At 41.9% G+C, this 13,454-nt stretch overlaps 1 protein-coding gene across 5 annotated transcripts in view; it reads left to right on the top strand.

The window, feature by feature from the left end:
• Positions 1-204: 204 nt before the first annotated feature.
• Positions 205-13,454, top strand: part of ZNF346 (zinc finger protein 346) — a 35,588-nt gene continuing 22,338 nt past the window's right edge. For 2 of the 5 annotated variants that reach the window (XM_045075574.1, XM_004737503.3), the window contains exon 1: positions 217-455. In XM_045075574.1, coding sequence (XP_044931509.1) covers positions 281-455 — 175 coding nt within the window. In that variant the 5' untranslated portion in view covers positions 217-280. Of the gene's footprint in view, positions 456-13,454 lie in introns of all 5 variants that reach the window. The other 3 variants (XM_004737506.3, XM_045075572.1, XM_004737504.3) reach the window with 3 other exon arrangements.

Here is a 13,454-nt window from a genome sequence, read left to right as displayed (position 1 = left end):
CGGTGAGCAAGGCGAGAACCTTTAGCCGAGGGCTGCACGAACCTATACCGGAGGGAAGGGGCTGCTGTAAAAGCAGCGACTGACTCAATTCCACAGCACTTACTCGGAGTAGGTACCCCAGCAGCCGTCAGAGAGAAGCGCCTGGCCCCGGCGCCGCAACGCGGTCTGCGGCGCCCAAACCTCGCGAGATTTGTTGGATTGGCAAAGTCACCCTCCCACCCACATCTCGCGAGACCAAGCTTTATGAGTGGCGATCTGCCGGTTAGGGCTTGCAGGAAAGATGGAGTATCCCGCGTTGGGCACCGTGGAGGCCGCGGACAGTGGAGGGGCCCGGCCATACAACAGCTCGGAGGAGCGAGAAGGACGGGAACCGGACGGGCTGCGCTTCGACCGCGAGAGGGCGCGCCGCCTGTGGGAAGCAGTGTCCGGGACCCAACCAGTGGGAAGGGAGGAAGGTGAGTCCGGGGACCTCAGAGGCAGCAAGTCCCTCACTCGCCCGCTGGTCTCAAAGGGAGTGGCGGAAGCGCGAGGCGGGAACGCGGCCCAGCCCCTGGGTCTCCGGGCACACCCCCTGGCGCCCGGCCCGCCCCCTTGCGTGACGCGCCCCGGGACTTCTTGACTCGTGCACCCCGGCTGGGCCTGGGTACCGTGGGCCCGTTCCCTTGAAAACTGAGGCCGCAGCAGCAATGAATGAGGTCTCCCTGATCTACTGGTCAAAGGCCTTCTCATACTCAGGCCTCGGGTTTTTTTCCCCTTCCATTCTTACCCACCAGAGCACAGCTCTTATCGTAAACTCGTAGAATGTAATTCCTATCCGTGCCTTTTCTGAGACCCATAGAATCTTCCCCGCCAGACTCCTAGCCCCTCACCATTGCTCCCTGACTCAACATCGTCCCAGTCTCCTGGTTCTCCCACCCCTTGTGTCGCTTGCCTCCCTTCTCTCGTGCCCCACACTGCCAAGGACTCCAGAAGGCGTTCTTACCCCCTTTTTCCTGCTGGTCTTGGTATCTTCTACCTGGTTTACTCCTCTTTCTAGGCGTCTGGTCTCTACTACCTGGGTCCCTTTAATGTGATGGGGGCCGGGAGCCTGAGAAACTGGCCAGGGTATACTTTGGCCCCAGCTTCTTTGTACTGAAGTTGTGGAGAACAGAATACACCGGGGCCGGGGCGGCGGGGGGGGGGGGGGCACTTTCAGGGCTGAAGGTTCCCAGCTTGCTCTGCATTTGACCTGGCTCTGGGTAAGATGGAGGTAGAGGAGCATGGAAAGAGCTGGCCTAACCTGGTTGCGTGACCCCCTTTGTAGTCCTTAGCAGAGCTAGCTGCTTAACTCTAACCTAGAAGTACAAGAACTGTCTGGCCTTCTGTGCTAATCCTGTCAAGTAATCTGCAGTAAAATCAGATGGTTTGTTTGCTTGGTGAGCAGAGTAATCTTGGAAGTTTAAAATGTTGCCTGTGAACTCATTGCCCTGGCATAAAATGGAATTTTGACCACATCCAAGGAAGATATGTTTAAATTTGGAGTGGTACACAGACCTATACCCTTGTGTATACTTCTCCAGTTTTAAAACTAGTCTAATATGACGCCTAAATTAATATGGGCTCTCTGTCTCCCACATAATTTCAGACTTGTTTGGTACAAATCCCTGCAAACACATCCCAATTTTCCTTTCACTACTTTGACAAACATTCTCTGATAACCTGCTGAGTTCCCAGGACTGGCTGGGCGGCAGAGCTAGAGAGAGGAGGAAGATACTGTCCCTTGCCCTGAAGGAGTTTATAGTCTAGTCCAAGAAGCAGACTCCAAAACAATTTCAGTATAAGGTAATGGGTGCAGTGAAGAGGAATGTGTAAGAATTGGTTGTGCACAAAGAGGGAGTGACCTTTGTCCTTGAGGGACAGGGAAGGCACCCCCTTGGGCCTTGAAGCAGAGAACACAGCAGCTGTGCTCTAAAAAGTGAATTGCTTGTGCGTGTGTGAATGTACAGTGTCATTTAGGACCTAGTTCATTTTCCCACTCTCCTCACTTTCCAATATTTATATGAAGTTTAGGTAGAGCCCTGTTTAACACTAAATTCTACTCATTTTTGCTTTTGTTTTGTTTTTCTCTTAGCACTTTCATTGAGTTATAATTTATGTATACCATAAAATTCACCCACTGTAACTGTACAATGCAATGATTTTTTAAGTAAAAGTACAGAGTTGTGTTTTAGAATATTTCTATGGCTTCAGTTAGTTCCTTTGTTCTTGTTTACATTAAATCTCCACTCTCACCTCCTGCCCTAGGCAACCACTATAAATTTACCTTTTCTGAACATTATATATAAACAAAATCATACAATATGTAGTCTTTTGCATTTGGCTCCCCCCCCCCCACATGTTTTTGAGGTTTAGCCAAGTTGTACTGTGTATTAGTACTTCATTACTTTTTGTTGCAAAATCATATCTCATTATATAGATCTTGCTTTTTTATCCTTTGACAGTCTCTGCCTTTTGAGTGGGCTGTTAAGACTATTCACATTTAATTTCATTATTGATATGGCTAGATTTACATTTTCTACTTTGCTATTTATCTCCTTTACATTTTGTTCTTCCTTTTTTCTCTGCTGACTTCTTTTGCGTTAAGTATTTTTTAGTGAACCATGTTAATTTCTCTGTTAATATTTTTTTTCCTTATTTTATTTTCTTAATGCCCAAGGGACTACAAGATGCATCTTAACTCATCACAGTCTACTTCAAATTAATACTACTTTTTTTTAATACTACTAACTTAATTCTGATAAAATATAAAAACATTCCTCTAATAGTGCTACATTCCTCCCCCTCCTTTGTAGTATTATTGTCATGTATATTATTGTTATATATATTACATCAATATATATTATAAACCTAATTATTCGGTGTCATAATTATTGATTTATACAATATGCCTTTTTTTAAAGATTTATTTATTTTATTTTTTTAAAAAATATTTTATTTATTCATTGGACAGACAGAGATCACAAGTAGGCAGAGAAGCAGGCAGAGAGAGGAGGAAGCAGGCTCCCCGCTGAGCAGAGAGCCCGATTCGGGGCTCGATCCCAGGACCCTGGGATCATGACCTGAGCTGAAGGCAGAGGCTTAACCCACTGAGCCACCCAGGTGCCCCAAGATTTATTTATTTTAGAGCGAGAGGGTGCACGATGGGGAGGGGAGAGGGAAAGAGAGAATCTCAAGCAGGCTTTGCTAAGTGTGGAGCCAGAGGCAGGGTTCCATCTCACAACCTGGAGATCACAACCTAAGCTGAAACCAAGAGTCGGGCGCCCAACTGACTGTGCCACCCAGGGACCCATATACAGTTTGTCTTTTAAAGAAATTAAGAGAATTTAGGAAACAAAAATATTTATAATGTCTTTTATATTAACCCACATATTTACCATTTTTGGTATTCTTTTTTTCTTCCTCTGGATTCAAGTTACCACTTAGTACCACTTCCTTTCGGCCAGAAGGGCTTCCTTTAGTATTTTTTGCAAAGCAAACCTGCTAGCAGTGAATTCTCTCAGTCTTTATCTGGGAATGTCTTTATTTTGCTTTCAGTCTTAAAGAATAATTTTTTAAAATAACATGTTGGGACGCCTGGGTAGCTCAGTTGTTGGGCATCTGCCTTCGGCTTACGTCATGAGCACAGCGTCCTGAGATGGAGCCCCACATCGGGCTCTCTGCTCAGCAGGGAGACTGCTTCTCCCTCTCCCACTCCCCTGCTTGTGTTCCCTCTCTGTCTCTCTCTCTGTCAAATAAATAATAAAATCTTTAAAAAAAAACTTTTTTAAATAAAGTAACATCTTTATTGGTACATAATTCATCTACCATAAAATTCACCCTTGTAAAATTCAGTGGTTTTTCGTATATTCACAGAATTGTGCAGTCATCACCAATAATTTCAGAACATTTTCATCACCCCAGAAAGACGTCCTATACTTATTAGCAGTCACCTCTGGCAACTGCTCATTCCCTTTCTCTTTCTATAGATTTGCCTATTCTGGATGTTTCATATCAATTAAATTGTATAATATGTGGCCTTTTGTGACTGGCTTCTGTTGCTTAGCATAATGTTTAAAGGATAGTTTTGCTAGACATGGAGTAATTGGTTGACAATTTTGATCTTCTCACTACTGTTATTCCACTGCCCTGTGGCTTTCATTGTTACAGATAGGAAGTCAATCAAATTATTCCACTATGTATGATGAGTCATTTTTCTTTTGCTACTTTAAGTAGTTCCTGTCTTTATCTTTTTTTTTTTTAAAGATTTTATTTATTAATTTGACAGACAGAGATCACAAGCAGGCAAAGAGGCAGGCAGAGAGAGAGGAGGAAGCAGGCTCCCTGCTGAGCAGAGAGCCCGATGTGGGGCTCGATCCCAGGACCCTAGGATCATGACCTGAGCTGAAGGTAGAGGCTTTAACCCACTGAGTCACCCAGGCACCCCTTTATCTTTCTTTTAAAAAAAATATTTATGTATTAATTTAGAGAGAGTGAGAGAGACTACAAGCAGGTGAAGGGACAGGGGGAGAGAATCCTTAAGTAGAGTCCTAGCTGACCTGAGATCATGACCTGAGCCAAACCAAGAGTCAGACACTTAACTGACTGAGCCACCCAGGCACCCCTGTCTTTATCTTTCAGTAGTTTGACTATGATGTATCTGGGTGTAGATTTCTTGGTATCTATCATGTTTTGAGAGATTGAGACTTTTTTTTTTCTTAAGATTTTCTTTATTGGACAGAGTGCACAAGTCAGGGGAGTGATAGGCAGAGGGAGAGGGAGAAGCAGGCTTCCTACTAAGCAGGGAGCCTGATGTGGGGCTTGATCCCAGGACAGGGATCATGACCTGAGTGGAAGGCAGAAGTTTAGCTGACTGAGCCACCCACGTACCCCGAGAGACTTGAGACTTTTGGCTGTATGGATTGTTTTTCTTCAATCAAATATGGGGGAGTTTTCAAACATTGTTTCTTTTTCTTTTTTTTTTTTTTTTAAGTTTTATTTATTTATTTGACAGAGAGACACACAGCAAGAGAGGGAATACAAGCAGGGGGAGTGAGAGAGGGAGAAGCAGGCTTCCCACCAAGCAGGGAGCCTGATATGGGGCTTGATCTCATGATGCTGGGATCATGACCTGAGCCGAAGGCAGAGGCTTAACCCACTGAGCGACCCAGGCGTCCCTCAAACATTGTTTCTTCAAATATATTTTTTTCTTCTCCTTTCTCTCCTGAAATTTCCCCATATATATTTGTTTGGTGTGCTTTGTATCTCACAAGTCTCTAAGGCTCTATTCATTATTCATCCTTTTTTTTTTTTTTTGCCTCTTCAGATTGAATATTTCTATTGATCTATCTGCAAGTTCACTGATTCTTTCTTCTGCTACTGATGTTGATTTTCTCGTAAAAATCTGATGTTGATTTTCTCGTGAATTTTTCATTTCATTTATTGTACTTTCAGATCAACTCTGCTTTTTTGTTTTGTTTGTTTTATTTTTTGTTTTGACAGAGTGAGAACAGGAAGCAGAGTGGGAGAGGGAAAGAGAGAATCTCAAGCAGGCTCCATGCCCAGTGTGGGGTCCAATGAGGGGCTCAATACCATGACCCTGAGATCCCAACCAGAGCCAAAATCAAGAGTTGGATGCTTAACCGGGACGCCTGGGTGGCTCAGTGGGTTAAAGCCTCTGCCTTCAGCTCGGGTCATGATCTCAGGGTCCTGGGATCGAGCCCCACATCAGGCTGTCTGCTCAGCATGGAGCCTGCTTCCTCCTCTTTCTCTGCCTGCCTCTCTGCCTACTTGTGATCTCTCTCTGTCAAATAAATAAATAAAATCTTAAAAAAAAAAAAAAAGAGTTGGATGCTTAACCTACTGAGCCACCATGACACCCTTGAACTCTTGTTTTATATGTGTTCTAAGTATAAAAAAATTTTTTTTAATTTAATTTATTTGTTTGACAGAGAGAGAGAGAGCACAAGCAGGCAGAGTAGCAGGGAGAGGGAGAGAGAGAAGCAGGCTCCCCGCTGAGCGAGGAGCCTGATATGGGGCTCCATCCCAGGACCCTGGGATCATGACCCAAGCCGAAGGTAGCCATCCAACCAACTGAGCCCACCCAGGTGCCCCCTAAGTAGAAAAATTTTTAACACCACATCATCAATACCATTACATTTGCTTTCTTTTTTTTTTTTTTTAAAGATTTTATTTATTTATTCGACAGAGAGAGATCACAAGTAGGCAGAGAGGCAGGCAGAGAGAGAGGAGGAAGCAGGCTCCCCGCCGAGCAGAGAGCCCTATGCGGGACTCGATCCCAGGACCCTGAGATCATGGCCCGAGCCGAAGGCAGCGGCTTAACCCACTGAGCCACCCAGGCGCCCCACATTTGCTTTCTTCATACTTTTTTTCTGTGCTAAAATTTGAGCCTTTTCAGACCATCAATAATATGGTTTCACAAAATAGAAGTACTGAGGCTAAGTAATCTTAATGGGGCTAACTGTCCAATGTATTCTTGTAGACCACCCTGCCCATTAAACTACACTGCTTAACAAATCTGACCTACTGGTAGGTTATATCCAGCTTGCTTTTACTAGGATCTTTTGTTGTATGCTGCTTTCTAACTATAGCTGTACCTAGAAATCCACTACTTCCCAATAAGCCCTAATAAGCAGGCTATTAAATTGGTTACATCTCTGAGGACCATCTTCAGACAATTGGTGAATTTCTGTGGAGCTGAGTTGAAGATTCTAAGGCCACATTTGGGGCCAAGGAATAGCAAGTCATTATAGACTAGCAGTGTTCACCATTAACAGGAATATAGGAGGTTGTTTAGTCGTGCAGTGACCAGCTATTCAGAACCTAAGTATCCTAAGGCAACTTAAGACACATTAAGTCTCCTAAAGACAGTAACTTAAATTGAGGTATCACGATCATTTATCTCCCAAATACTACTTCTCCTACATTCCTTAAGTTTATGAAGAATTATCTTGCTTCTCTACCCTAGCTTTGTCCATACTTCACTGACCCTGTGAAAATAAGCCCTGTCCTAGATCGCTCAGTCTCTGCCATATACATCCTCTTGTTGGCTACAATATGGATACAAATCCAATCCTGCCAAAGATGTCTTATCAAAGATTTGGAAGACAGAAGTGCAGTGAAGATCATATTCCTATGGCTTTTCACTATTGTTACTATCAAGAAAGGGTCATGGAACTATGAGATCATCCTATATCATTGTTCCAGAATCCATTATCAAGCTTCATAGGCTGAGATGAAGGTTCATTGATAATGAAAACTTCTTACTTTCAGCAAGTTTGCAATGGAGACCTCAAACTATAGCTCTTTTGTTGGACAGACAAATTATTCCTAGAGACATTTATGAAGGCCCAGCCAAGTACCTTCAGACTTTCCAATCGTTTTCTAAGCATCTAATTTCTTATATCAAACCTGTACCATTTGGGGAGGTAATTGGTAGTTGGATTAAAGTTGTATGTGAGGGATGCCTGGGTGGCTCAGTCAGTTAAACATCTGCCTTTGGCTCAGGTCATAATTCCAGGGTCCTGGGATCGAGTCCTGCATCCAACTCCTTTCTCAGCAGGGTGCATGCTTCTCCCTCTGCCTGCCATTCCACCTGCTTGTGCTCGCTTTCTCTCTCTCTCTCTCTCTCTCTCTCTCTCTGGCAAATAAATCTTTTTTAAAAATAAATAAATGAATAAAGTTTTATATGCATATCAGGGCAGTAGAGATGCACATTCAGGCCACCTTCTCAAAATTCTGATAATTTAAGTAAGTTCTTTTTCCCAATGTGGACCATAGCTTCCTCCAATCTTGTAAACCTCTCATGGTTCTTGTAAGTTAGGAATTTAGGAAGAACTTGGCTGGACAATTCTGTCACAGGGCTTGGAGGTACCAAGACTCAGTCACAGGACCTCTTTCCTTTTCTATCTACACTAGGCATTCTCTTCCAGTCCATAGCCTTTATAAAGTACAATTGATATACTTATGATTCTCAACTTATAATCTCCAGTTGTGACCTCTCCCTTGAGCTCCAGACTTGAATCTCCAACTGACTACTTGATACCTCTACCCATATATCTGATAGACCACTCATGTTTAACATAGCCAAAGAAAAGTCTTAAGTTCTCCTCCAAGGCTGTCATCCTCCAGTTTTCACCTCATCTGTTCAGTTGCTCAAGCTCAAAACCTAGGAGTTACCCTTGACTCTTTCCTTTACTCCCCCACATCCAATCTAAGAAATTGCATATCAGATCTACTTCCAGAATGTAATTCCAAATCCATACACTTTTCTCTGTCTCCATTGCCAGCTTCCATTGGTTTCTCCATACAGTCTGCTGACATGATGATCAGAGCAATCTTTTTGAAACATAAGCCAGATCTTGTTGCCTCTCATGGCACTAAAAACAAAATCCATGGCTTTTGGGGGCAACTGGGTAGCTCAGTTAGTTAAGCGTCTGCCTTTGGATCAGGTAATAATCTCAGGGTCCTAGGATCAAGCCCTGCATGGGGCTCCCTGCTCAGTGGAGAGCCTCCTTCTCCATCCCCCTCTGCTATTCACCCCTCCTTGTGTGCACTCTCTCTCTCTCTCTCTGTCAAATAAGTGAAAAAAATCTTCAAAAAAAAAAAAATCATGGCTTTTGAGGCCTTACATTCATTCAACATGATCTTACACTGCCTCTCCAGCTTTTATTTCCTACCACTTTTGTCTCATCCACCATACTCTAGCCACACCGACCTCCTCTCCATTCCTTGAATACGCCAAACTCATCCCTGCCTCATAGAGACCTGGCACTCTCTCAGGCAGGAACACTATTTCCTCCAGACCTCCTTATAGTTGATGCCTTGTAAAATGGTCTTCACTGACTATACCGCCCCCATCATTCTTTACCACTAACTTCATTGTTGTTGTGTAAAGATTTTTTATTTATATATTTGACACAGAGAGAGAGAGAGAGAGAGCCCGCACAAGTAGACAGAGGAGCAGGCAGAAGGAGAGGGAGAAGCAGGCTCTCCGCTGAGCAGGGAGCCTGATGCAGAACTCGATCCCAGGACCCCGGGATCATGACCTTAGTCGAAAGCAGATGCTTAACCGACTGAGCCACCCAGGTGCCTGCCCCCACCTCTTTTAAGATTATTTGTTGATTTATTTGACACACAGAGAGAGCCACTTAGTTTTTGTAGTGTTTCTTCTTCTCTGTCACTATTTTGCTTTTTATTTACTTTGTATTCTGTCTTACTTGTTGATATGGCCCCAGTGCTGGCACACAGAAACCATTCCAAATATATATTTTTGGACTGTGTGGATATACTAAGGCCAGAGAGATAAATTTCATTCATTCAGCAGATACTCACCAAGATCCTCCTATGGGTCAGGTATTGTACCAGATACTGGGATACAAAGTCCTACATGGTCCCTGCTCTGTTTAGCCTTTGAGAGTCAGATTCTGAATATCTTTGAAAAAGAACCTCATCTTCTTTAATTAAAAAAAAAAAAAAAAAGAGAAAAGGGGCACCTGGGTGGCTCAGTAGGTTAAACCTTTTCCTTCGGCTCAGGTCATGATCTGACCTGGGATCCTGGGATCAAGCCCCGCATCAGGCTTTCTGCTCAGCAGGGAGCCTGCTTCTATCCCCTCTCTCTGCCTGCCTCTCTGCCTGCTTGTGATCTCTGTCTGTCAAATAGGTAAATAAAATCTTAAAAAAAAAAAAAAATCCAGCATCTCCAGGTCAGGAGAGGATGACTATACTCTGACTCTGGGTACCATCTCCCCCTTACGGGCTTCGCATTCTGAGGAGCCACTCATCCTCCCTTTAAAATAAAAGCTCTGAGCGTACCTGAGTGGCTCAGTTGGCTAAATAAAAACTTTGGCCCAGTTTTGTTCACAGACCCACTTTCCTTGGTTACTCTGAACCCAGCTGAGACCAGCAAGGTCTTTCATAAAAACTTAGCAAGCATGATAGGAAAAAAAATGGGGGAATAAACAGAGACTCTAGGGGGCAGAAATACAGCCAGATAGCAGCCTTTCTGCCCAAAAGTGCTGGCACAGATAAGCTTTAGACCTTGTAGAGTAAGTAAAGTCACCTTAAAATTTTCCTACCAAGAAAATTGGGTGCTCAGTTGGTTAAACATCAGACTCTTGGTATCAGCTTTGGTGATGATCTCATGGGTAATGAGATCAAGCCCCACATCAGGCTCCCTGCTCAACAGGAAGTCTGGTTGAAGATTCTCTCCCTCTCTACCTCCCTTTCAAATAAATAAATCAATCTTAAAAAAAAAAAAAAAAAAGTTTTCTACCAGGAACCTCCCTCCAGGGCATCTTGACCACATTTTGGTCCAGAATAGAAGATAAAAAATGTGAGCTTTCTGTCTGCTCACAGTTTTCTGGACTCTGCCCTTGCCTTAGGTTATTGGTGTCATGATAGAACTCATGCCTTACGTGAAATTTTACTTCCTCCCCAAAGGTAAGGCTTAGTTCCCCAAGCCCAACAATTAAGAATAGTTAATGTCTTGGTTTACTACAGTATAGAACTTGTGTAATATGCTAGGTGAATTGGAATGTTTCAAAGTCAGATCAAGAAAAATTTCAACACTTATCAAGTTCTAGAATAAGAAATATCTTAGGGCACCTGGCTGACTTAGTCCATGGAGCATACAACTCTTGATCTTGGGGTTGTAAGTTCAAGCCCCACATTGGGCATAGAGATTACTTAAAATCTTTAAAAAATACATATATATTCACAGGTACAATCTAGAAAATAATTACTTTTTCCAGAAGCACAGGGCCCAAAAAAGAATTTGACATATAACATTCACCATTGACAAAGAACGCGTACTAAACCAGACACTGCACTAAGTGCTTTGCATGGAAAACCACAAGGATAATACATACCACGAGATCCATGCTACCAGTATAGTAGTCCCCCTTATGCATGGGGATTATATTCTAAGATCTCTACTGAATGCTTAATACCACAGATGGTATTGAACCCTATGTATACTATATTTTTTCCTATACATACATATCTATGATAAAGTTTTATTTTAAAATAATGCACAGTAAGAAATTGGCAATGGTAACTATTAATAAAACAGAACAATTATAATAATATACTGTAGTAAAAGTTATGTGAAGGTGGTATCTCTGTTTCTCTCAGAATGTCTTACTGTATTGTACTTGCCCTTGTGGTAGTGTGAAATTATAAAATGCCTACATGATGAGATAGAGTGAAGTGAATGATACAGGCATTGTGACATAGCATTAGGCAACTATTGACGTTCTGAAGATATATGAGAGGAAAGATCATCTGCCTCCAGACTATGGTTGACCATGGGTAACTGAAATCACAGAAAGTAGAACTGCCAGATAAGCAGTTCTTATGAACAGTTCTTATGGGAGGGTTCTGTACTCCCATTGTAAACAAAGGAAAATCACAGGATGGAGATTAATTTCTTTCCTTTTTTTTCTTTAAGATTTTATTAATTTGTTTGAGAGAGAGAGAGAGCACCTGAGAGAGCAAGAGCTGAGGGAGAGGCAGAGCAAGAAAAAGAAGTAGGCTCCCTGCTGAGCAGGAAGCCTGACTTGGGGCTCCATCCCAGGACGCCAGGACCATGACCTGAGCCAAAGGCAGATGCTCAACCAACTGAGTCACCCAGGCACCCCGAGATTAAATAATTTCTATAAAATCACACAGTCACAGAAACAGCAGCAGGATTTGAACCCAAGTGGGTATGCTTAGGGAGCCCAAGTTCCTAACCACGATTTGTACCATACACATTTAACTGGTATTAGATGATAGTTTGTGTTAAATGTATAATAACAAAATTAGTTTACCTTGTCTCATAAAGGTGGAAGATAATACAGCAACATCTTTTAATTGATACTTATCCTCCAAAATTGCTTTTCAAATTTTCTGATTTATTCCAAAGAAACCAATTTTTAATGTTTCCTTACAAAATCATGTTCTTTCCATACAAAAAGAGTGTTCTAGTCTTTTAATAACTAAACCCCAGTACAATATTATAACCAAACGATGTGTACAGTTATACCAGTGTAAATTTTTAAAATCAGAAAAAATATGGGGCCTCTGGCTGGTTCAGTAAGTAAAGCATGCAGCTCTTTATCTCAAGGTTGTGAGTTTGAGCCCCACAGAGGGTATAGAGATTACGTAAAAATAAAATCTTCTTATTTTAAAGGTTTTATTTATTTATTCGACAGAGAGATAGAGAGTATAAGTAAGCAGAGTGGCAGGCAGAGGGAGGGAGAGAGAAGCAGGCTCTCTGCTGAGCAGGGACCCCAATGTGGGGCTTGATCCCAGGACCCTGGAATCATGACCTGAGCCAAAGGTAGCTGCTTAACCAGCTGAGCCACCCAGGTGCCCCCAAAATAAAATCTTTAAAAATAAATAAAATCAGAAAATGCTATTGATCTTTTAGTGGAATAAGTATTGCTTTATTTGTAATAAAGTTACTTTCTTTTTAATTCCACAGAAAATGTTCACAAATAATAAAATAGATACAGAATTTGTTATTACAATTGAAAAAAGGTGATAAAATGATTCTCTTTTTTCAGTCTTTCTCATTCTATCTGGGATGAAGTCTCAGTTGGGTGCTGTCATATCTTTTTCTTTTTTTTTTTTTTTTTTAATTATTTTTATTTATTTATTTGACAGAGATCACAAGTAGGCAGAGAGGCAGGCAGAGAGAGAAGGAGGGGAAGCAGACTCCCTGCTGAGCAGAGAGCCCAATGAGGGGCTCAATCCCAGGGCCCTGGGATCATGACCTGAGCCAAAGGCAGAGGCTTTAACCCACTGAGCCACCCAGGCGCCCCAGGTGCTGTCATGTCTTAACACCTTTCTTCACAGTTGCTGCTCTCTTACTCTTTGTAAGGAGAGCTCCAAGCCTCTGGTACCAGTGTCCATCTAGAATTATTTCATTTTTATTGATATCTATTTAAATTTATGATCTAAAAATTTCTTTTTAAAAGAATTTATAGGATGGTGATTATAGTTAATAATGCTGTATTGTATATTTGAAAGTTGCTAAGAGAGTAAATCTGGAAAGAAAAAGATTCATAACTTTATATGGTGACAGATATTAGCTAGATTTATTATGTTGACCATTTTGCAGTATATACAAATATCAAATCATTATATTATACACCTGAAACTAATATAATGTTGTATATCAATTATAACTTTAAAATATTTACTTAATAAAGAAAATGGCTTATACAAAATTATAAAGTAATTGTATAGGTGATATGAGAACATAGCATGAGTCATGAAAGCATAGGGAAGGAGTGACTAAGGTGTGCCAAGATATAATTGTATGGCATTCCACTACTCAGTGCCTACGTTTGAGACAGGGTTCAAAGATAGTGCTGTTGAGGTGTGGTTTTGGTTTTTTTGTTTAATTAACATATAATGTATTACTTGTCCCA

The sequence above is a fragment of the Mustela putorius genome, unplaced genomic scaffold (assembly GCF_011764305.1).
Source record: "Mustela putorius furo isolate JIRA1106 unplaced genomic scaffold, ASM1176430v1.1 tig00000145_pilon_pilon_pilon, whole genome shotgun sequence".
Classification (NCBI taxonomy): Eukaryota; Metazoa; Chordata; class Mammalia; order Carnivora; family Mustelidae; genus Mustela; species Mustela putorius.
This window is presented reverse-complemented; position numbering and strand designations above follow the sequence as displayed.